This window comes from Podarcis bocagei (genome assembly GCF_964188305.1).
Source record: "Podarcis bocagei genome assembly, chromosome: 6".
NCBI lineage: Eukaryota > Metazoa > Chordata > Lepidosauria > Squamata > Lacertidae > Podarcis > Podarcis bocagei.
Window position 1 is genome coordinate 84019864 of NC_138130.1, and position 24813 is coordinate 84044676.

Below are 24813 nucleotides of genomic sequence, written 5' to 3' on the forward strand. Positions count from 1 at the left end.
GTTTATATATATAAGCATACTGCTTTTTGTGGTTTTATATCACTGTACAGTGGTACCTCAGGTTAAGTACTTAATTCGTTCCAGAGCTCCGTTCTTAACCTGAAACTGTTCTTAACCTGAAGCACCACTTTAGCTAATGGGGCCTCCCGCTGCCGCCGCGCCACCAGAGCACGATTTCTGTTCTCACGCTGAAGCAAAGTTCTTAACCTGAGGTACTATTTCTGGGTTAGCAGAGTCTGTAACCTGAAGCGTATGTAACCCGAGGTACCACTGTACCCTGCTCTGAAATTTTATGAGAAGGTGATATGTACTTTTCTACATCAATAGGTAAAGGGGACCCCTGACCATTAGGTCAAGTCGTGACCGACTCTGGGGTTGCGGCGCTCATCTCGCTTTATTGGCCAAGGGAGCCGGCATACAGCTTCCAGGTCATGTGGCCAGCATGACTAAGCCGCTTCTGGCGAACCAGAGCAGCGCACGGAAATGCCCTTTACCCTTCCCGCCTGAGCGGTACCTATTTATCTACTTGCACTTTGAGGTGCTTTCAAACTGCTAGGTTGGCAGGAGCAGGGACCGAGCAACGGGAGCTCATCCCGTCGCGGGGATTCGAACCACCGACCTTCTGATCGGCAAGTCCTAGGCTCTACGTAAATAGATGTAAATAAAAGACACCACAGTCTCTGGTGACCTTCATTCTAGGAAAACTCCAGCCAAAGTATGTGCTGGCACCCTGAAATCTCTCATTTTGCTCAGATACTGAGGTGCATACAGCCATATCATGGTTTGCAACACTGCGCTGGATTGTTGTACAATCTTTAGGCCTTGTATGCTGCTGCAAGAAATATTGCAATCAGGTTGCTGAACAGTCATTTCCCATACATCAGCTGGCAAGAGATTCAGATATGGGTCATTAGGCTGCCAATGTTCTCTAACCAGACATGCAAGATACACCAGTATTCACACTGGCCATTCACTGCTGGACCCCTTCAAGGGTTTGCATTTGACCAGTTGCAATCTGGAATTTAATGGGCTTCAATTTCCCCGGGATATTTCAAAAGGAGCCAAGAAAACAATTCTCAAGCAGAGCCCCTTCAAGCAGAGACAAAGTTCCTTTTTCACAGGCGGCGTCTTCCATGGGCCGTCACTCAATACATGGCAATATGGAACAGCCCCTCATCAGAAGGGAGGGGAGGAGGGAAAGGAACAGCTGTAGTTTAAATCCCAGTGAAACAGCTGCACACTCAGCAAAGAAACAAAGTTATTCTACAGATGACTTGACTATGGTTACATTCACACACTACAGTTAAAGCACACTTAAAAGCGGGCCAAAATAATCCTGGGAACTGTGATTTGTTAAGAGTGCTGGGAACTGCAGCACTCTGAGGGGTAAACTACAGTTCCCAATATTTCTTAGGGGAACATCACGTGCTTTAAATTTGTTGTGTGCACACCTTCTATGGCTGTAGATTACCGGTGTTTAGGGGGAAACAAGGGCAGAATTGCAGTTTGCCACTTGCCCACTCACCTGGAGCAAGCTCCTAAGCGAGTACCCAAGTGCCAAAACTATCAAATCCACTTAGTGTTGCTAAGTGCTGACTCAGCAGCCATTCCTGGGTGTCTCCATACCTCCTGGAGCCACAAGGCGCACTGCGAGTTGCAAGGACAGAACTAACAAAACATCTCAGCCAGCTCAGTCTCAGGTGAGCTCCAGCGAGGAATAGGAAACGAATAACTTACTGAGAGATGTTATGTGCAGAGCTGCACAAAAATGTATGCAGGACCTGGGAAGCCAGAGTTCAAATCCCCACTCAGCCATGAAGCTCGCCTAGCCTGCCTCATAGGGTCGTTGTGGGGATTAAAGGGAGAGGGGGAGAACCACGTACTACAACTTGAGCTCCTTGGAAAGGTGGAGTATGAATGCAATGAATAAAAAAGGAACACATTTTATTTAGGCTGAGTATAAGAGGCAGCAATGTTTATGGGACTGGATACATACTGAGAATTAAAAAGCTTGCAAAATGCACATAAGAAGAGTTCTGCTGGACCAGATTAAAGGCTTATCTAGTCAATAAAATACTTCTGGGAAGCCTACTGGGGCATGAAGCCATGAGCCCTCTCTGCTCTAGCAACTCAGCCCACATCATGCACTCAGATATGACTTTAACGGTCATGGCTTCCCCCAAAGAAGCCTGGAAGCTGCAGTTTGTGAATGATTCTGGTAACTGTAGCTTTGTGAGGATTTACCTAACAACTCTCAGCACTTTTAATAAACCACAGTTCCCAGGACTCTTGTGGGGAGCTGTTAAAAGTGATGTAGGAGCGCTTTAAATGTACAGTGCATTTTGGACGTTGCCTATGAGCCAAATGGGTAGCCATATCCAGTGCTACTTTTCTAGAAAAAGAAATGCCAGGACCTCACCACAAACACCTCCCTCGTTCTCTTAAAATGGCAATGGCGCCCACCTGAGAAGTGGGGGGGGGGAGCCCTGGCCTTATCCCCCACAAATATGGCTAATCCCGTTTTGAAGACATGAAAGTCAGTGGCCATCATTACAGGAGGAGAAAATTCCATAGTTTAACCATGCACTGTGGGGGATGGGGAGTGTTTCCTTTTGCCAAATTCCTAATTTTGGCAATTTTGGGAACCTATTTTTTTGTTGATATTACCTATTTCTCTCTCGACAGTTCCTGCAGTGACTACTTGGGGGGAAAGTGAACCTTCAAGATTTGTTTTTGTCTTGGGGTGGCATAAGGGGCTGGAGACCTACTTTCAGAGCATTTGGTGGGAATAATGGCCTTGAGGAGATATTTACAAATATGGTTATGGTGGAAGTCCCTCCTGTGTTTTCACACTGGTAGATACACCAGTGCAACTGCTCAAATGCAACACTGGAATAAAAAGGTAAAGGTAAAGGACCCCTGGATGGTTAAGTCCAGTCAAAGGCGACTATGGGGTGTAGCGCTCATCTCGCTTTCAGGCTGAGGGAGCCGGCGTTTGTCAACAGGCTGCTTTCTGGCTCATGTGGCCACCAGGACTAAACCGCTTCTGGTGCAACGGAACACCGTGACGGAAACCAGAGCACATGGAAACCTTCCCACCGCAGCAGTACCTATTTATCTACTTGCACTGGCATGCTTTCAAACTGCTAGGTTGGCAGGAGCTGGGACAGAGCAACGGGAGCTCACCCCGTGGTGGGGATTCTGCCGACCTTCTGATCGGCAAGCCCAAGAAGCTCAGTGGTTTAGACCGTAGCACCACCCGCATCACCTGTGATGGAAGTGAAAAGCCCGATGGAGAGGGAAACCAACCAACACTGTGGCATGCAGCCATCCTCACTGGCTCCATTTGTACTACTCCAAGAAACCCACTGAAATTAACTAACATTGACTAGCTTAGTTGGATATAACTTTGCTGGATCCAACCTGCTGCCTTGGAGCTATAGCTACTGTGCCATCCAGACTGATTCTTCTACAAGCCAAGCAGAGAGAGAAAACACATGTGACCACAACACACACACCCCATGCATGGGGGAGGTTAGCCACGAGCATAGAGGGATTTCTTGGCAGACATCATGGAACTTTGAAGTGTCAGGCATAGCCCTACTGGCTTTAGCCCAAACGTAGCAGAGTTTTCCTGCACAGCGAAGAAGCTAGTTGCGGCAGTAATGACTAGTCAGCTGGACTCAGAATAACTATTTACAGGATTTATTAAAAGGAAAAAATAAAACCAGCAGAGTTTCTGCATACAAATAAAAACAAAATAAATCCTCTTTCTCTCTCTCATAACCATACACAGCACTTCTAACTCCTAACACACCTCACATCAAACTGTGCTAGCAATCCCTAGATAACAGAGTTGAGTGCTGCTCGTTAACCAATCAGAGTGAGTAGTTTCTAGGTCAAGCAGACCTGGGCTTTCTGCCAAGAGTAAATTGACACCAGCTTGAGTTAATTGGTGAAGCTAGAATCTGCAAGTTTCCCACGAGAACCAATTAACAGAAACTGAACACCCCCTCACAGATTCTGCTGAACAATTAACTCCAAATACACCTATGTAGGAGATCATTTTTCCAGCAAACCTAAACCCTTGCACATTCGCTTGTTCTTTACCTTTGCCAATGGTTTAGTTAACACATCTGCTACATTTTCTTCACTTGACACATAAGTACAGGTGATTACATTGTCTTGTACACAGCAACGTACATTTTGGTATTTTACAGAGATATGTTTGGAACGCGATTTGAAACCCTCTGTTTTACTTAAGGTTATACAAGCTTGATTATCAATGTAAACTTGTACCGGTTCTCCACAATTTACATTTAAATCTGCCATCAAATGCTTGAAATAAATCACCTCGTTGCACAATTCACTCAATGCGGCGTACTCTGATTCCGTTGATGACACACTTACAACGTCTTGCTTGCGTGACCGCCAGCTGATTAAAGCTCCACCGACCATTATGACTAGTCCTGTGACAGATTTTCTATCTGGCAAATTTCCCCAGTCACTATCACAGTAGCAACTCAACATTTCATCCTCTGAAGAATTTAATTGTAACATATAGCCAATTGTCTGTTTGAGATATCTCAGAACTTGTTTTACCCCTTTCCAGGCATTTAGTGTGGGTTTTGAGACCAATCTACTTAATATGCCTACTGCATAGCTAATATCAGGTCTGGACCACTGTGCTATATACAATAAACTTCCAATTACAGAGTGATATACATCAGGATGTTCAAATTCAGGACTCTCATCTACATGAAGTGTTTTTATGAAACCTGGATCCATAGGCACCGCTGCCCCTTTGCAATCCTGCATCCTGTATGTAGTCAGTAGTTGTTTAACTTTGTTCTGCTGACTAATTAGGCAGCTGCCATCTTGGGCCCAGCACACTTCCAACCCTAGATATGTCCTAACCGGGCCTAAGTCTTTTGTACACCCACCTGCAGCCTACAATCTTTGCCCCCTCAGGCGCTGCTACTGGTGTAAAAACCTTGTGCTCATTCAGAGAGGACATCTCTTCCTCCATTGCCTGTTTCCAGAGCTCTGCCTCCTCTTTTGGTAACTTTAACACCTCCTGAAAACTCTTGGGCTCTGCACTTACACTAAACACATTTGCAGTATCTGGGGAAAAACGCACTGGAGGCACTCCTTTGTTTTGTCTTTTAGATCTTCTGGGAGAAAATTTTTCTTCTGACCCACTTTCCTCCTCAGAACTACGACCTCTCTTTTGTTGCTTAGCAACTGGTCTTTGGCTAACTCCACTTTCTTGAGAGCTCTTATCTGAACTTTCCTCCCCCTCAGACTCTGATTCTCTGTGTCTACCTTCAGAGTCATGGAGCTCCTGGGAAGGTTCAAACCAAACCTCAGTATTGGCATGTAGTCTCTCCCAGCCACTATGTTCACAAAAACTGGCATTCCTGGAGATCACAATGCCATTTGTCCCTTCAGCAAAGCGGAAACCTTTTCCCAGCTCCTGGTAACCCACAAACACTAACTGTTTGGTCTTAGGATCTCCCTTCTTCCTCATTTGTTTCGGAATTAATACCCAGGCTTTTGATCCAAACACATGCAAATGGTCAATTTTAGGTTTTTTCTGAAACAATTTAAAGTACGGGGTTGTACCTATTGTTTGATGAAAGAGCCTATTTTGGAGATAACACGCGGTGAGCATGCTCTCCCCCCAATAAGACATGGGCAAATCAGCATCCTCAAGCATGGCAAACATCATATCTTGTAAAGATCTGTTTTTTCGCTCTGCAACGCCATTCTCCTCAGGGGAAAAAACGTTCGTTTTTCTATGCCCAATGCCACGCTTTTGTAACCAATCTTTAAAGGCATTTGACATAAATTCGCCACCTCTGTCCGTCTGAATCCTTCTGAGTTTAACAGACAGAAATCTTTCCACAGATGCCACCCAGCCTTTAAACTTAGTGAACACGTCACCCTTATTTTTCATGGGAAAAACCCAAGAATAACGCGTGGCGTCATCCACAATTGTTAGTGAAAAACGCGATCCACCCCTGCTTACAGCAAATGGACCAATTACGTCCATGTGAACCAGCTGTAGCGGTGACTCACTAACTCTGTCACTTCTGGGGTAAGAGACTCTGTGGGTTTTAACCTTTTTACACACATTACAATCAAGGTACTTGTTACAACTCTTTAAATTACCCCCATCAGCCAATTCAGACATTTTTAGTACACTTTTCCAGCAAGCATGCCCCATTTTCCTATGCAATAAGTGCACACAGTTGTCATGTATAGCTTTGTTATTCACTGCAGGCTGAGATTTACTGACTACTGCTGCAACTTGAGATCCTGCTTTAAGCCAAAACAAGCCTCCCTCTGACTTAGCAGTGCCTAAAATCTCACCAGCCTTCTTAATAATGCAACTGTCTCCTTCAAAATGCACTTTAAACCCAGCTTTTAGCAAACAATCTACAGACATCAGATTGCTCCTTAATGACGGCACACAAAGTACATTTTGCAGGCACTCACGAAGACAAGGAACAAAAACTGCACCCCCCGAAATCACTTCGGAAGTACTTCCGTCTGCTAGAGCCACCTGGCTGCGCTGTGCTGAGTTCTTGGAAACAAACAATTCATCTGAATTCACGATGTGGCGAGACGCTCCCGAATCGACCACCCAGACGGCTTGTTTCTCATCAGCAATCTTGACCTCGCCGGTCACCAGCTGAGCCGACTGTTTTCGTTTGAAGAATTTCTTTTTACGCTGCTGCTGCTGCTGATCTTGTCTCTGCTCCTGCACCGGCAACTGAGACTTGACCAACACCGGACATTGTCGTTTTAGATGCGCTGAAGACCCACATCGGAAACAACGCCTAACAGCAAACGCTGACTCCTCACCAGTACGCTGCTTTTGCTTCACCTCTGGCACGGCATGAGAACTCCTTCCAAACCGCCCACCTGTAGAAGCCTCTGCAGCCACCGACCTTTCTTGCCTCTTCTGCCATTCTTCAATCAAACGCCCAGTAACGTAACTGACTGATAAATCACGCTCCTGTATGCCTTCTAGAGACAAAACTAAATTGTCCCAGCTTTCCGGGAGAGAACTCAAAATAATAGCCACCTTCTCCTGCTGGTCTAACGCACAGTCTCTTTCCTGTAGCGCAGAAAACTTTAACTGTAAACTGTGTAGGTGTTCCTGCATTGTAACCCCAGGCTGTAACATTGCCTTGTACAATGCCTTGCGAATGAACAGCTTGGAAACCGCTGTCTCACGCACATGGAGTTCTTTAAGTGCTTGCCACACACCTCTAGCTGTCTTGATTCCCCTCACATATGGCAACTGGGAATCTTCCAGCCCCAAGACAATTGTGGCCCTTGCTCTTTGGTCTTTATCGAGGTCTTCATCATCAGGCTTCGTAGGAAACTTACTCACCACTTGCCAGAGACGATCCCTCTGCAGCACTGCCTGCATGCGTTCTGACCACAGCAAGTAATTGGAGTCATTCAGACGCTCAAAAGCCATCTGAACTGGTTGTGAGGCCATCTTGAGAGCGATGTCCCTGGAACCCGGAACCAGCTACTCACGACCACCGAGAGAGAAAACAGGAACCACAGCACCCAGCACTCACACGCTGCAGCTGTTGTCCTTGAGTCCGCTGCGTCACCAGCTCACCACGGTCAGGAACCAGCCAGAGAACAACAACTTCTGGAACTACTGGAACCAACACCGTTGATGCTGACACCACTGCAACTCAGGCTGGCAGCACAATGCCCATAACCTCATGGAACTTTGAAGTGTCAGGCATAGCCCTACTGGCTTTAGCCCAAACGTAGCAGAGTTTTCCTGCACAGCGAAGAAGCTAGTTGCGGCAGTAATGACTAGTCAGCTGGACTCAGAATAACTATTTACAGGATTTATTAAAAGGAAAAAATAAAACCAGCAGAGTTTCTGCATACAAATAAAAACAAAATAAATCCTCTTTCTCTCTCTCATAACCATACACAGCACTTCTAACTCCTAACACACCTCACATCAAACTGTGCTAGCAATCCCTAGATAACAGAGTTGAGTGCTGCTCGTTAACCAATCAGAGTGAGTAGTTTCTAGGTCAAGCAGACCTGGGCTTTCTGCCAAGAGTAAATTGACACCAGCTTGAGTTAATTGGTGAAGCTAGAATCTGCAAGTTTCCCACGAGAACCAATTAACAGAAACTGAACAAGACAGACATTGCAATCTGCATCCCACTACAATTCCTAAGTTCAAAGGAGCCTTCTTAGCAATACTATCTGAGCCTGCTTCAAACCAAGGTGTTCTTGGTGGCTGGTCTTTTAGAGATGCACTAAAGTATCTCTTAGAAGCTCTTCCTGTTTGGGTTGGCTTTGGCAACGGGCTCAAAGCAAAGCCAGCAGACATCGGAGAGGAGGGTTTTTTGGTATTTTTAAAGGCTACAGCCCTAAAGTAACTTACTGGGAAGCAAGTGGCAGTCCCACTGAGTTCAATTGGCTTAATATGAAGCTGGGATGCAAGTCTGAGTTAGGTTGCAGTCCTAAACACGCTCATAAGGAATAAGCCTGACTGAAGACAGGGGAAATAATTTCCAACCAAATGCACACAAATAGTATTACAGTATTCAGTTTCAATCTAATACTTTGGTATGCTGTTTTTATTTTGTTATTTGACATAAGTTTGGAGAATGGGGTGAGCTATAACACCTCAATACAAGCCTCCATTGTCCAATTAACATCCACACACACCTTTGAATGTTAGAATGCTGTTGTAAGTTAAGTTTGAGCCTCAGACTGATTTTCTAGGGGGTGCAATAGGTGCAAGGGAATCTTGGGCCCTGGGTTCTCATCAGGTTGAAAGGTCATCTGTTGCCATTATTTTAAAAAAACCAAAATCCTATTGCTATAGAAATAGCATAAATAGGAATACTTGAATAGAATAAAAAATAGTAAAAGCAGCAAGAAGCCTGTTGATGTAGAACAAAGGGACAGAATTTGCATCCTGGATATATACCGTATTTTTTGCACCATAACACTCACTTTTTTCCTCCTAAAAAGTAAGGGGAAATGTCTGTGTGTGTTATGGAGGGAATGCCTACGGGTGGCATGCCTACAGATATTCCTCCTCTAAAAACTACGTGCGTGTTATGGTCAGGTGCGTGTTATAGAGCGAAAAATACGGTACTATTAAATCTATTAGGCCTCACTTTGCATATGCACATGCACTTAATATGCAAAATCAGAAGATCATCGGCCCTGTTGACACCTTGCCATAAGCCCAGATAAGCTGAAATAAGTTGTGGGAAAATGATTGCTTGTACATAAGAGCATGAGCAGAGTTCTTATTATTGCAAACTTCAAATTACAGAAATCACAAACCAATGAGTACTCTAGCAAGGTCAGTTCTGCAAGGAGTAAAAAGTACTGAAGTTACCAGTGGCGTAGCGTGGGGGGTGCCAGGGGTGCCGGCCGCACCGGGCGCAACATCTGGGGGGGGCGCGCTCGCTGCCTCCGGAGTCGCCGAAGAGCCTCGGGCGCAGGCTGTAGCGGAGCCGCATGTCTCGCGGAACCGACGAGCTGTGCGCGCGTCCGGGCTGAAGGCGCCCGGCAGGCAGCAGCTCTCAGCACTCGCCGCGGAGGACGCACCAGGCAGCCCCTCCTCACAGCCCCGCCTCCGCCGGTGCTGCTGCAGCTGCTGGGCCGTTGCATTTTACTCGCCTCTCTGCCCCCTCCTCCTCCGGGCAAGCGGCGTCGTTTGGGCGGCAGCGCCAGCGGCAACTCGCAGGTTAGGGGGGGCGCAAATTACTTGCCTTGCCCCGGGTTAGGGGGCGCAAATTACTTGCGTTGCCCCGGGTGCTGACAACTCACGCTACGCCGCTGGAAGTTACAAGTCATGGGCCCCTTCCACCCCTACTGATGGTGGTGGTAATGATTAAAATTTATGGACCACTTCATAACATAAAATCATCAAAGTGGTCACACAATAAAAACAGAATAAAACACAAGCTCTTAACATATGCATATGACGCAGTGGGCATTAGTCCACCAAATCTTATGCCATAATAAAATTTATTAGTTTGTGCACAGACTCAAAAAAAATATTTGTTCAACAGCCAACCTATGCTGCCCAAATTTAGAAAAATCATAACTGGGCATCCCCAGCTTACTGGAACAAAAATATCCTGCCAGTGATGGCTGTGATCCTATTTTGCCTTACCAGCCACAGGAGGCACTTTCTAAAGACTTAAAAGGAGAGTGCCTGCCCACCACCTATGAAACAGCTACTGCAATTCATCTGCAGCAGCAGGACTCAGCTTTCTCCCCCAGCCTTTGCAAGGAGGCTGTCGCTGCTGCTGCATCATCACCTACGTGCAAACGGAGCTGGAGTCACAAGCTACGCATGGAAGGTCACAGACTGCGGGAGAAGGACATTGTGCAGGTACGGGCTTTTGCATCACTTTTCCTTGCCATGGTGTAAGATGAGTTCTCTCCCATCCAGGGATTTTTGCCTGGAGGAGCACGTAAGGCAAACTCTCCCTGAAGCTAACAGGATATCTAATTGCCAATCGCCCCCTCTTTCCAAAGGGCTGGCTCCTATTCCAGAACAGCACGAGGCTATGAAAGTTAACTGGCGCCTTTTATTAAAGAAAATTGTAGCGCTACAAAAAGCGCAAGCGCTATACACACAAGTGCCAAGTTTTGGTCATCATCAGAGCAAGCAGAGGTGTGTGCATATATAAATATATGCACAGGGACAGTTTGAATGGGGCAAATATGGCCCCATTCCTCCAGAGAGATCAAGGTGACATTACATGCTGCTCACCCCTTTTATCCTCACAACAACTCCAGGAGGTAGGTTAGTGTAAAGACAGGCTTCCTCAAATTCGGCCCTCCAGATGTTTTTTGGCCCACAACTCCCATGATCCCTAGCTAGCAGGACCAGTGGTCAGGGATGATGGGAATTGCAGTCTCAAAACATCTGGAGGGCTGAGTTTGAGGAAGCCTGGTGTAAGAGAACATGCCTTGCCCAAGGTCACCCCGTGAAACTTCCAACACTTCCACACTGGACCTCGCATATTGCACATGCACCCAGCACCTAGTACAGACTCAGGACCAGAGGAGGAGGATAGATTCTGCTTTTGCTGCATCAGTGCCCTTGTATGCAGTGCTTTGCCCAGAGGAGGCAGCAGAATGGCAGCCATCAGTTGAATGGAAGCAAAGCACTGCGCTTAAGGGCTAAACCAGCTCCCTACTGAGTCTGCTCCATCTGCATACAGGGTTCGTGTAGAGCAGGGGTGGAGGAACCTGTAGCCCTCAGGAGCCTATTGGAATACAACTCCCATCATCCCTTGCCACAGGCCATATTGGCCAGAGCTGATGGGATTCCAGCAACATCTGTCCATCTAGAATACGATAGGTGTTTGGAGGGAATAGTTTGTTAAAGCAAAATAGGTAGAGTAGACATTTCCCTTTGTCCTTTCGGACCTACTCAGTCCCATTCCAAGTTCCTGGGTGTAAGGCTACACTAAAAAGACTTAGGAGAGGAAACGGTCTGGCTTAGCAGGATGGTCGCTGCAAAATAGTTTTTGCCACAATGAGTTTAAAGCTTAGAGGCTATAATGTTAGACTGAACTATAGAATTGTAGAGCACCCCACAGTCATCTAGTCCAACCTTCAGCCATGCAGAAATCTCAACTGGATCATGCATGACCTCTGCTTATAAACCTCCAAAGAAGGAGAGTCCATCACCTCTCTTTGGAGTCTATTCCACTGTTGAACATCTCTGTCAGAAAGCTCTTGTAACTTTGGTTTTTGTAACGTTGGATTGGTTTGGGTCCTGCTCTCCAGAGCAGCAGAAAACAAGCTTGCTTCATCCTCCATGTGACAGCCTTCAGACCTTTGAGGATGGCTATCGTGTCTCCTCTCAGTCCCCTCTTCTCCCGGCTAAACACAACCATCTCCCTCAACCGTTCCTCACAGGCCTTGGTTTCCAGACCCTTTATCATCTTGGCCACCCTCTTCTGCACATGTTCCAGCTTGCCAATTTTATAAGTGGACACGCCACCTATAAAACTGGGAATTAATGACCTACCTTGTAAGGTTGGCTGTGCTAAAGAAGAGCTCTGAAAAGCAAGCGCTCTATAAATGTTGAATACTGAAAACCATGTACAGCAGGGGTAGGGGACTTGTAGCCCTTCAAATGTTCCTGGACTACTGCCGCCATAATTCCTGGCCACTTCCCATGCTGACAGGGGCTGATGGGAGTTGTAGTCCAACACCATCTGGAGGGCTGCAGGTTTCTCCAAGCCTGGTGTAAAGAACCGAGTGCTAATCAAAGAAAGCCTCTGATGGCATTGTGCAGTAGCTGGTATTCCTGGACTAGGAGACCTGGGTTCAAATATTTTTCCCTCAGCTACAAAGCTGACTGGGTGACCTTGGGCCTCACTCAGTTTAACTGACCTCACAAGTCCTTAAAAAAGGAATCGTGCAAGCTACTCCCAAACACCTTGCAAGGTAAAGCAGGCTACAAGTTTAACAAGTCTTATTATTCGTACCCCACCCATCTGCCTGGGATGCCCCAGCCACTGTTGGGGGGGGCGGCACCAACAGAAGAAGAGTGCAAGCTGCATTTTCACTCCTACCCACTAAGCAGAAGGGCGTTAGGGGGCGGTGAGAAAGGAGAAGGCAGAAATCTGTTTTAAAGATTGCAATGACATTGTGCAACGAAGCGGGGTCATTCCCCAGAGGGAGGGGCTTGCCTGACTTTACCCTCCCGGGTCCTAAGGCTGCTACATTTTACCCCTTGCGTTTTTCCAGAGGCCTCGGCCAGGTGGGGGTGCAGGAGGTGCTGGACAAAGGAAGGGGGGTCGCTCTGCTTTCTCTGCAGGATGCGCCCGAAGAAGCTGCTTTAGTACTGCAGGTCCCGCTCCTCTTGCTTATCCCAGTCATTCTCTGCAGCAGAACAGGGTTTTTTACGGCAGCGACGCCCAGCCCGGGGAAGTGGGGGGGGGGAGTATGCAGCTGCAGCAGCCGGATCCTATGCAATAGATATACTATATATAAATGAACAGGAAAGCAGGGCTTGCTCCGCAGCTCAGCGTGCCTTGGGAATGCAGCCCCGAGACTCGTCAGGTGCACTGTAAGCGGGCGCTGCAAGGACCCTCTGCAGCAGCAGCATGTCGCTCGAGGACACGCAGCTGCCGGCGCGTGACGACACCTGGGGAGCGGAGACGCCTGCGCTTCGCCGGGGATCTATGCACCGTTCTTTTTAAAAATAATAGGAAAGCGATCGTTTATAGAGGGTCCGTGACGCGCATAAGCACGTGCGAAAGCCCCGCCCACGCTTCCCCTGGGCGAAAACTAACGCTGCTGCTGCTGAGCGGGGGCGCGATCGTCCGGTGCTGCCGGTTGCTTCTCTGCTGGGAGCTGATCTGGCCGGAGCCCGGACGAGGGTTGACTAGCATGACTCCTTAGCAGAGCTCTCTCTCTCTCTCTCTCTCTCTCTCTCTCTGGAAGGGTGAGATTTTTCTCCCTCTCATGCAGTGGTTGTGCTGACGCAAGAGCTACGCTACCTTCCCCCATCCCCGGTACAAAATTCCTTAAGTTTACCAGTATTGCACCGTCAATGTCCTACCTACACCAAAGGCACACGCAAAAACAACAACAAAAAAAAAACCAACCACCCAAAAAAAATCCCCAATAAATTCCGACATTCCCCGGAGAGATAGCATCCGCTTTGATCCCGCGGGGATCGCGTTCCACACTGGATCTCGTAAAAGAGCTTGCATTTAAAGGAAGACGTTAAAATGGTAAAAGTATCACGGGTCCCTGAGCCGGTGCAGCTTCATTTATGACATGTCCCTGGCACGTGTCTAAAATAGGCTTCCCGTCTAAGGTTTCTTCTGAGAAGCGGGGGGGCGGGGTGCATAGCCAAAGCAGGAAACTGGGTCCCTGGGTCCTATTTCCGAGCATGACTTTTAAAACCCCGCCCACCCACAAATACTCAAATGCATGGAGAAGCCTGCTCTTATTCTGGAACCAAAAGCTACCCAGCTAAATTCGGATTGGAAACGAGGGTTGCAATCCGGTAGCTGCTGGCTTGGGAGTCAGTGACCTTTAACTCAATGGAGCTTACTTTCTGAGTAGCCTTGAGTTGCGGAAATGCACTGGTGTTGGGCAGCTATATTAGCTTGGGCCTTTGGGCAACTCCCGAAATACAAGTCCCTGGGGCAGGTTCTGGAAACGCATAGGAATGCATGGACACATGCATTATGAAGTTTGGTTTAAAAATAACTGACAACCTGAATAATAAAGAAAAAACAAACCTGGGAATTGTAAGGATGCTGCAATGGTGAGGGAGCCAAGATGTGCCCATACTTCTCTTGGCACAAAACATAACTGTAATTCCCAGCATTCTCTAGGGCAAACTAGAACATAATTACTTTAGAGTTTTACCATCTTATGTTGATGCCAAGATACAAGTAGTTCAACAGGAATTACTTCTCAAGATAAAAAGTAATCCAAAAGGAAGTACACTGAAATGTACCAGACTTGGACTAATGTCAAGTCAATATTTTTAGGATCGGGTAGGCTGCAGTATATTTTGGGGTCACCTGTCTGCCCTGCCTGCTCCCAATTAACCCACTACCATCATAAAAAGCCAATCCTTTTTGGAGCGCTCTCTCCACCTTTTATATATACTGTAAGCCTTACCTAAGCAGGCGCTGTGTTAATTTTGCATTCTGTACAGAACTTAAACCAGCTGAAATGGTTCCAGAATAGAACAAGGGCCCAAGGTGTTCAGTCCTTGAATGGGTTGGCCAAGATTATTATGGAAAGGACTTTTCTGACCTTGGTTTCTCAAGGTCTGCAATGAAACCTGTTCAGAAGATTCCAAAGGCTAATTTATTTTATGGAATATGGATTTGGCTGGGTTGTTTGATCCATTTGCAGCTATTTGCTTTCTGCATGTGACATACTGGGAAATGTTGTAGTTTAAGAACCTGGATCAGGCCAATCGCAAACTTGGTCTAGCATCCTGCTTTCACTGTGGCCAGTAGATGCCTACATAAAACCCACAAGCAGTGGCTGCAGCACTCTCCCTACTTGTGCTGAACTGGTTGGTATACAGGGGCAAACTGCCTTGCATAGTGGAGACAGAACACAGCCATCATGGCTAGTGGCCGTTGATAGCCTTATTGTCCATGACTGTGTGGCCTGACCTCTTGATGTCCCTATGGATGTAAGCAGGAGAAGTTTCTATCCACACTGCACTCAGCATTCTGTTAACGGAATAATGCATGCCTGAAACCAAGAGTCCCTTGGAACAGCTTGACATAAAAGCCGGTTGTGGGGCCCAGCAGCTTGAGCCTATATAGAGTTACCCAGATGTTAGCTCCCAGCGAAATCAGTGCCCAAGTACAGGGCACGTACGGGAGGTTTGCAACTTTAGCTACAGAATAGAATTCTCACAATATCTAAACTACCTTGCCTCCCCTTTCCTTTCGGTCCTAGATCCAATAGTCATCACCTCGCAGGGAGAGCTGCAGCTGAACAGATGGTGTAGGGATCCCACCACATTAAGTGCCATGAGATCACAGAGGTTTTTGAGTTGTCCACTACACATAACCTTTCCAAGTAAGTGGCAGAACAGTTCTATAGGGCAGTGTTCCCCAACCTTGGGCCTCCAGCTGTTTTTGGACTACAACTCCCATCATCCCTCGCTAGCAAGACCAGTGGTCAAGGATGATGGGAATTGTAGTCCAAAAACAGCTGGAGGCCCAAGGTTGGAGAACACTGCTATAGGGGGCAACCAGAAACAAATGAGGACAAATTCCCCTGAACTTCTGTTGCACAGGTGAAGCAGGAGCCAGTTCACCATCCCAAGACAATAAGCTGCACCCTACCAAAACACCTTTTTTAATCATGAATAATTTAAAAAAACCCACAAACTATTACCAAGTACAGGCACTCTGTCCTTTTTTGTACTTGGCCACCCTAGACCACCCTTTGCCAACCTGGTGCCCTCCGGGTATTTTGTACTACCGACTGGGGGCTGATGGGAGCTGAGGCTGATGAGAATTGTAGTCCAAAATACCTGGAAGGCACCCAGGTTGCTGACTGCAGACCTAGACAATGATCCCTCCATTCTCCACCCCTTAAATCAGTAGCTGCCTGTGGTGGTGATGATATTATTATTATTATTATTATTATTATTATTATTATTATTTAGAGTCACCTTTATTTATATAGCAACAATATTCCAACAGATAATGAGAATATTAAGGAATCTTAACTACAAGGACATAGTTGTTACTGCACTGCATCTCTTCTCGGCGCACGGTATCGGGAAATCCACCTTTTCGCATGTAAAATGAGCCGCCTCCCCCTAACGCGGGTCTTCTGCAGCTCTGCAGAGCAGCAGCAGCAGCAGCAGCTGGTGCGATGGCCCAGCTCAGGCGAGCGGCTGGGAGGAGAGGAAGCGGCGGGGTGTAGGACCCTGCAGTGCCCTCCTGCTGCTGCCAAGGCCAATGCGCGCGGTAGCAGGAGCGCCAGCTCGGCCGCCGTACACCTGCTAGCGGCGTGAGCCCGCGGGCTGCCGCTGGGCTCCAGCACAGCGTGCAAATCTCGCCTCTTAACGCACCAGAGCTTCCTGCTTTTGATCTCGCACCAGCCAGCGTACCGTAAAGACTGCAGCCCCGTCCTTGAGCGCGCATGCACATCCCTGCACCAGATCTCGCCTCTGCTGCTGCTGGCGTGCAGAACCACCCCGGAGCAAAAGGGGCGTGCGTCTGCATAGACGCATATCTACAGAAGCGCAAAGCCAACTTCTGCATAATCTCTCAACTTTCTCCATTTGAGAGCTGCCGAGGAGATCGCTGCTGCTTTGCGCCCGCAACCCTCAAGTTTACATGCCTAGCGCTGGGATTCTCCGCAGACTTTCGCCCTCCTTTCTCTTCAACTGCATTCAAGAACTATTCTCGTTTTCAGGTGCATGTGTTCCCAAGAGAAAACGGCGCCCAGGCCTGAAAAGAGAACGTGTGTTGCATATGTTGCAACGCAGAGAAGGGGGGGGGGAGATGCTGTTTCAGGGCTGCAGGCAATACTAGCCCTACCGAGAGTAGACCTACTGAACTTCATGCACATGAGGGCCATTCATTGCAACCTGAGTAGGACTAGCTAGCACCCACTTAGGACGCCCTTAGCCTCTGGCGGACGAAGGGTGACACCGGATGACTTTGCATGTAACGACCGGTTCGAATCTCCAATGACCCCTTTGAAGCGCATCCCTTCCTCGCGAGCCCCGGCATTATCTCCCCAGCTCTCGAAAGCAATAAAAGGAACACAGTTTAGAGCTTGTTCAACATCTGGCATTCAAGCATGGCGGTGGGGAAGGAAGGGGGGAGAAGCACCACAGGACTTTTTCTTTTGTTTTTTGCTTTGCTTTTACGACCTGGTTTTAAGTGCTGTCAGGTGGATTCACTCACAAGTTAACTCCTTCCAACAGCCGCTGGAGCCCGCCTTACCCCCCAAAGTGGCATTATTTTACCACCCAAACCCCTTCAAAGAATTCCACATTTGTTAAAAAAAAAAAATCAGGCCAGCGCCAGCCCGTTGTAAGAACTCAGTGGCATTTTGGAGCTACTCTGAGAAGGCAGGAGAAGGCCCACTTGCGTGTGGCCACAGCATCGGAAGTACCACGTGAAGTCCTCCGACGCCCCTCTATACTGCTGAGTCACAAATAGGAGCCCTCGGGAATGAAATCGGCAGAACACGAGACTCTTAAATCTCAGGGTCGTGGGTTCGAGAACCACGTTGGGCAAAAGATTCCTGCATTGCAGGGGGTTGGGCTAGATGACCCTTCCAACTCTACGGTTCTGCGATTCTAACACACACCTTCCCCCCCCCCAACTCTGAAAGGAAGTCTGCGCCTGCAGGCGTGGAGCTCCCATTGGATACCTGCGCTCAAGCATGTGGGCGCACAGCAGAGGGAGAGAGGCGAAGGAATGCCTTCTTTAATGACCAAGAGATCTGGGCTTATGATGCAGGCACCCACAGCAGCGGTGGCTATTCGCAAGAGCCGCTCACTGTAGGGGGATCCCTCACAGTGATGGGGGCAGGATAAAGGGGCGGGATCCTTTGGCGGGGGGGGGGGGACAATCCAGACCTATCTACGGAGGCAGGTATTAAGGGTCTTGCGGTGGGGGAAGAGTGCGAGGCACTTCCTTCGCCCGAGGAAGCCGCGATCCTTCCCTATTAAGAAAAAAGCGACTGGGTTTGAAATAGGAAGCACATTACTGACTCATCGGAAGAACGGGATCTATTAACCTTATTTATAACAGGACACCTTATGCTCACCCCTATTGCCCCTTAGCCACAAACCTAGAGGAGCGGCAGTTCTTTTAAAAATATTATTATTATCATTATTCTCCAGACTTGTGGCTCTTTGGTGAAAAAACTCTTACTTGGACGCGTGCAGGGGTGTCCCGTTTGCATGCCATCTGCAAATCCCGGAGGCATTTCCTCTTCCGAGCTGTTTCAACAACAACAATAATCCTCAGCATCGACTCTCCATCCCATTTCCTCCCGACCAAAAAAAATAATATTATTATTATTTTATTTGGTTGTGGTTTTTCTTTTCTTTTCTTTTAAAAAGACCCAACTTCTGTCCTTGTCAGCCCCACGGCCACCAGAAGGTTAAATCGCCCATACCTACCAAATCTGCTGTGGTCTTGCCTGGTTCCTTGGATCGTACCATTGGGGAAAATCTCTAAATGAAATCCAGTCCTGCAGTAGAGCTGCCTCCGCCTCAGGATCCCTTTTAAGTGATCCAGGTCCGTCACCGCAGGGCCCCGGGGTAGCCCACCCGCTTCCGCCTGGCCCAGGTGGTCGCTTAACAACACGGGGCTATCAGCCGGCAAGACGGGGACGTTCCCAAAGGGTACCGCATCCTGGACGCCGAAATAGTTCCCAACTTCACCTAAGGGAGCCATCAGGAGCGAGGGGGAGGGAGGAGGAGGAGGAAGGGGGGAGGAAGGCGAGCTCGTTTTTGAAGCAAAACTGTAGTGCCGGTGCCCAAAAACCCAAGGTAGAGATCTTTTTCTTCCCCCCTTTTTTTGGGTGGGTGGGGGGGAGGACGTGCTCCCACTCCACTCTCCCCTCCCACTTGTAGTTACATGGAGGGGAAGAATGTCCTTTGCTTTAATCCATCAATAATAATAAGTAGGATATATATTTTTTGAAAGTGATCTGCTGCTTCGACTTGTCCCAGGTTCAAGGTCAAGCCGCTGTTAGTCTTAAGAAAGCGCCGCACACGGACATATTTATAAACACATCAGACAGGTCTGGAGGGGTCCAGGGCGAGGGATCATCTATATTCCTCCAGCTCTTAGCAAGCGGTGGGGTCTTCTGCCCATCCGACCGTAATGAGGCTAAAAATCCGTAGTTTCTCCATGGGGCTTAGGAGCAGCACGACCATAGCAACTTCGCCGCCTGAGGCTTTTCTCTAAAGGGAGCTGCACGCACCGATTATTGTTATATAGGCAGATATATTTAAGATGCACGGGCGACGCCAGGATTTTTTATGGATTCTGACTCCAGGAAGGCATGCGCTGTTTTTACTCTATAACTGGCTGCATACATCAGCATGGACTCCTGCAAGGAGAAAAGCGGGAGAAGAAGAAGAAAAAGAAGAGCAGGGTGGATGGGAGATCTCACGTTGGCTGGCTGAGACGAATCCCCCTCTCCACCGCCCGGAAGGGGGGGGGAAGAGATTTTTTTTATAATTAAAAAAATCCAAATAAAAGAAAACTTTTGCCGTCCAGATCCTATTATCCCGAATTCTCCGGAGGAGGCACCGCGGGTGCCTCTCTGGGCTCAGCCGGGCTGGCGATCCGAGCCGAACAACGCGTCCCACGGCTGCTCTCTCTCGGCTGCCTCGCCTGGGAACAGGTGCCGCTTCCGCAGGGCTCCCGGTGCCGCGCCGCCGCTGCCGCTGTCCTCCAGTGCCGAGCTGCGGCTCTCGACTGTGCCTCTTCCATCCAAGCGCGCAGGGAAAAGTGGCGCAGGAAGAGGCATTGGGCTGGGTTTAAGGTAGTCCAGCTTGCGGGCGGCCACGGATTCCGCCCAGGTCCTAGCGCGCAACGCTACCTGCTGCATTAGAGCGGCGGCGGCGGCGCTCCCTTTCCATCCCAGCCAGCTCAATGCCACCGAAGCGCCTCGCGCGAAAACCCAGCCAGTCAGTCGCTCCCTCGCTCGGGCTTTTTGCTGGTCTGCGGCACGCCAGCCTCGGCGGCGTTGCAGCTTGAAAGCGGCGGAGAACTTCTCAGCCGCGCGCGGATCCAGGGGCTCCTGGACGCAGGGATTAAAAGCGGGAGTGGGGAAGGAGATGGAGGGGTGCAGCGCGCGCGCGGCGCTGGGTCAAAGTGTGTTTTGTTTTGTTTTAAGGCGGGGATCCCAGGTTTAGGTGCTGGGTCATCCACTAGCGCGGGGCGTCCTTCGGGAGAGGAGGGGAAGAGCGAGCGAGGAAAACCTCTCCAGCCCAGCCCGGTTCTGTGCCGATTTCGTTTGCAAGTCGGTCCCCCGCGCGGCGAGCCTGCTGCGCAGCCTGGGCTTATATACTCAGAGGTGTGCACGCTTTATGTGCGCGTTTCCTACTCCCGAGTCAAGGTTGGGCAGGACATGCTTACCTGGGAGTAAGTAAGGCTCGCCGTGCACAGTAAGAAGGGTGGGCCGTAGACGCGCCTTAGGATCGGGGGCGCGAAGGCAAAAGCGCGATCGGCGCGCGGAGCAAACTCCTGGGAGGTAAAACGGGCTGCGATCCTGCGCACGTTTGCAAGGGTACAAGTTCCCCCGAATTCAGCGGGGCTCTGGCCAAGGGGGTTGCTATGTGTGTATGTGTGACTGCTCTGCAGGAGCGCTCACTTGCTAACCGGGCGCGCCACTGAAATGCGTCTATAGGATACCAGGGAACCAGATACCGCCCCGCGGTCTCCCGCTTCTCCTGCAGCATCCAGCAGCCCCGGGCCCTTGCGAGGGAGCGAGGAACTGGGGCGGGGCGGAGCCGCGAGAGGACTAGTCCCGCCCCGCCGCACGTGGCGAGGCGCCCTGGAGGCGCCGCCACGTGCTCCGCTCCGCGGGGAAGGGCTTTTCCGGTCGCCACGCCCGTGGAAGCCGCCGTCGGAAAATGGCTCCTCGTTACAGGGGCGCCGCAAGCCCACCCTGGGGAGACGGGAGCTGTCTTAGGCTGAGTTCGGGCACCAGATCATAGCAGCTCCCTGTGGTCTGCGCTCATTCTGCGGGGTTTAAGAGAGAGACTCCTCCCAGCCTCTTCTGGAGATGTTGGGGAGGAACCGACGACCTGCTCAAGTACTGCGCTGCAGCCACAAAACAAAACAAAAACACCCAGTGAATGGTGTTCTGCAAATTATTACCACAGGCCAAGCTCCAGGGAGTTAAAGAAGTCTGGAATGATCTATAGATGCCTGGCTTAAATGGCGATGTGAATAATAACTTCAGACCTGGGATTTATCTGTGCTCAGACTCAGCACCTCTTTTTCCAGTTGTGGGGTAACAATGACACCGGTGCCATTGAGCATATGCAGAATGCCACGGTTGGGTTGCAGGGTCTACATGGCTAACAGGGGCTAACAGGCAGCCTTGATACCCACAGAGATGTACCCAGGGTCCCTTGTGTCCTTCGCAATATTTATTGGCACTCCCCCCCCCCCAAAGAAAAACCACCCTTGAGTCATGGTGTGGGGATGATTGCTAGCTTCTCTTGCATTTGATCTCGCTGTGACAGCGGCATCACATCGCCACAACACACAGATGTCACACACTGCATAGTCTGATAGGTGATTTTTGCACCCCCGGCAAGGGCCAGTTTCACCCAAAAACACCCCCATGTATACCTCTGGATACCCAGAGCCTTTTAAAATAACTTTGAACCCTATGCAGAATAAACGTGAATCTCTTAAGGAGCCACAAGACACAACACTTTTTGATGCACCGGATTAGACACAACTCTTACCCTTCTGGAAATGGTTGGAGTTTCAGCATGTTTCCCAGCAAGAGTGACTTCATCACTGTGCAGCAGAACTGCAGCCACTGCAAAATTCAGCAGGTCCAACTGCATGGGCATGGCTGTGCAGCTGCCCCCCGCCATCAAGTAAATAAATAAAAATACTTAACTGACCATTTGCATCGCAGATAACTTGGTTCTGCCACCGCCCCCCACATGAAGCCTGCCCCCCTAAAATAAATCCTGGCTACACCATAGGTCCAGGTTTTCCGGTTAAGCTACCCATTGGTGCTTTCAGACAGGAGTTTATTGTGGGTTGGTCCTCCTGATGCATGCAATTTGGGTGGGTGGAGGGGCTGCATTCACATGGCATGATCATCAAAAAGCCAGCCCATATTTTTACTCCATTTAATCCAGGTTTACCCTTTCTGGGGGAAACAGTAAACTGTTGCCAATTACTCATTTGCAATATCTTGAAGAATTACACACACACCCCTCCAATAGAAGCACATTATGACAGGTACTGTTCATGATGTTTCAATTAATAAAATGGATTGATTGCATTTCCCCATGGGTTTGTAAATCAAATGAAAAGGCTACAAAAACTAGAGTACAGTATGTACATCTAATTGAATATGTATCTCTCAGGCTCTTTGTTTTGCATGTCACAGTGTTCACAAGTGATGTTTTTGCAAGTGACAGGCACAGTCATACACACAAAACTGTGTGAAGCACACTTGGAAGGAAGGGGGCTTGCATTTGTGTAAACACAGATAGGATCAGGTTGCACAGATGCTTTTTAATCTAGAATGCATCGCTTGTGAATATCATTATGAATGTCATTTCATTTTAGGGAAGGGTAAAGAAATGTAATAGATAATAAAACCAATGAGGCAGGACAGAAAATGGAAGGTAGCTGTAATCAAATGCACAGATTCTGCCCAGTGCATATATTTCATCTGAATTAGAAATGCAGCAGAAAAAAAAGAATTAAAATGTCAGCTGCAGAAATGGCCTCCAAAGGCCATTCACAAGCATCGCTTGTGGAAATGCCTTGAGTCTTCTGAAACAGCCCAGCCAGCTTCTTCTCACCGGAGAATTCCTGTTCTTCCACTCAATTGCTTTAAACATGTTTTGGATTAGAGGGAGAAACAACCTGCAGGCTCCAGGTCCCATATGGTCCATTTCATTTTCACAGAAAACCAGGAAGTGGGAGCAGGTTCTCTCTCCTTAATCCCACCTCTCAATCTCTCCTGTGTTCTGCTGTCCCTATGAAAATAGCAGGCTCTTTCAAAGGAAATCTCCATAACCGGAAACTTGCAAGGAGTGGCTACAGAGAGTCATCTGTCAAGATGCTGAGCTCCACTTTCCTGCCTCCAGGCGGTGGCTTAGACGAGGCAGTGGCTTAGACGGATGATCCCTGTGGTTATTTCCTATGGATGCCTTCACCTGAACAAAGGCAAAGAGCATTAGGCAATCCTCTAGGAGTTCATTCAAGCAGACCTGCCTCACTTCTGCCTTCCTCACCATGCTCCTATGTTCGGGGGAGCTAGGGGCGCTGTCAGGGCAGGACTGGCTGCAACATGTGGAAAGCCGGGCCGGCTGAGTTGGGGGTGTTCCCCTCATTCTGCTGGGGAATAAGCTCACGGCCTTGCCCAGCAGTGTGAACAAGGGTGAACCCCACTCCCAGGATTTTTGTTGGGAGGAAAGCAAAAAATTGTTGAGTTTTTTGGGGGGGAGATCACAGGTAAAAATCCCCCCAAAAAGAGGACATTACAAAGAGTGGGCGTTTGTTGGGGGGGAGAAGCTTTTAAATGCTTTTCAATAATTTTTGAGGATTTAAGGAGGGCCACTGCCCCCCCCTTGGCAACACCCATGAAACCCCTCCCCACCCAAAAAAAAAAGCCCTCAACTGGTCTGGCTTTGCACACTTCGGTGTAAGTGAAGTAATGCCATCTAAAGACGAGTCCCATGGAGTCATAGGAAGCAAGCAAATTAAAACAAATTAATACAGTATGCAAAGCGGGAGTTGGGTGCTAAAGGACCATTGAGGCAGCAATTCAAGTCTCTGGCTGCAAGGTGGCAGGTGGGCTGGGAAAATAGTTTATCACTATGGCAATCTATTAAATGGGGGGGTGGCAGAACCATACAGGGCACCAGCCTAAATAATGCTGCTTTGTATTAAACTGGCATGAAGTATGTCAGATCCAGAGCTTGACCATGGGGTTAGGATCCAGTGCAATTCCCCCTCCTGTCCTGCCCCCACGACTTCCCTTTTTCTGAGAGTACACCAGCATAACATTTACTGGTTTCAGCTGAGCTACTGTATCTCCAGAGATCTACCGGATCCTAAACTGCTCAGCCCTGCTGTTCTGAGCTCAGGATTATGCCCTAAAATAATTTTATAAATTCTACCATTTCAATTGCATCTTTTGCCTTGCTAGCCTAAGACACCGCACACACTTCATTCACTCATTTCATAAAAATTGTACACCTCTTGATTGTAAAAAGACAAAACTCAAAGCAGTTTACAGAAAATAAAACAGTAAAAGCAAGAAAAATACACAACCATGCTTTAAAACACGAAATTTAAAATTCTAAAGCCGATTAAAATTACTTTGACTTTCTCAGCATCTGGGCAGGCTTTTCTAAACAATAAGGTTTTAAGCAGGGGCTGGAAAGAGTAAAGGGAAGGCACCTGCTTGATCTCAATAGGCAAGAAGTTCCAAAGTTTAGGCGCTGCTGCACCAAATAACTAAATTCTTACAATTGAAAACCGGCCAGGTATTATGTGGCACCTATTACAGTGCTAG

At 48.5% G+C, this 24813-nt stretch overlaps 1 protein-coding gene across 2 annotated transcripts in view; it reads right to left on the bottom strand.

Annotated features, from left to right (window-relative positions):
* The window catches only part of FGF9 (fibroblast growth factor 9), a 48912-nt gene extending 29109 nt beyond the window's left edge, over positions 1-19803 (bottom strand). Inside the window, exon 1 of one of the 2 annotated variants that reach the window (XM_081198047.1) lies at positions 18695-19803. In XM_081198047.1, coding sequence (XP_081054173.1) covers positions 18695-18971 — 277 coding nt within the window. In that variant the 5' untranslated portion in view covers positions 18972-19803. Of the gene's footprint in view, positions 1-12778; positions 12860-18694 lie in introns of those variants that run through there. The other variant, XM_081198050.1, reaches the window with a different exon arrangement.
* Positions 19804-24813: the final 5010 nt, after the last annotated feature.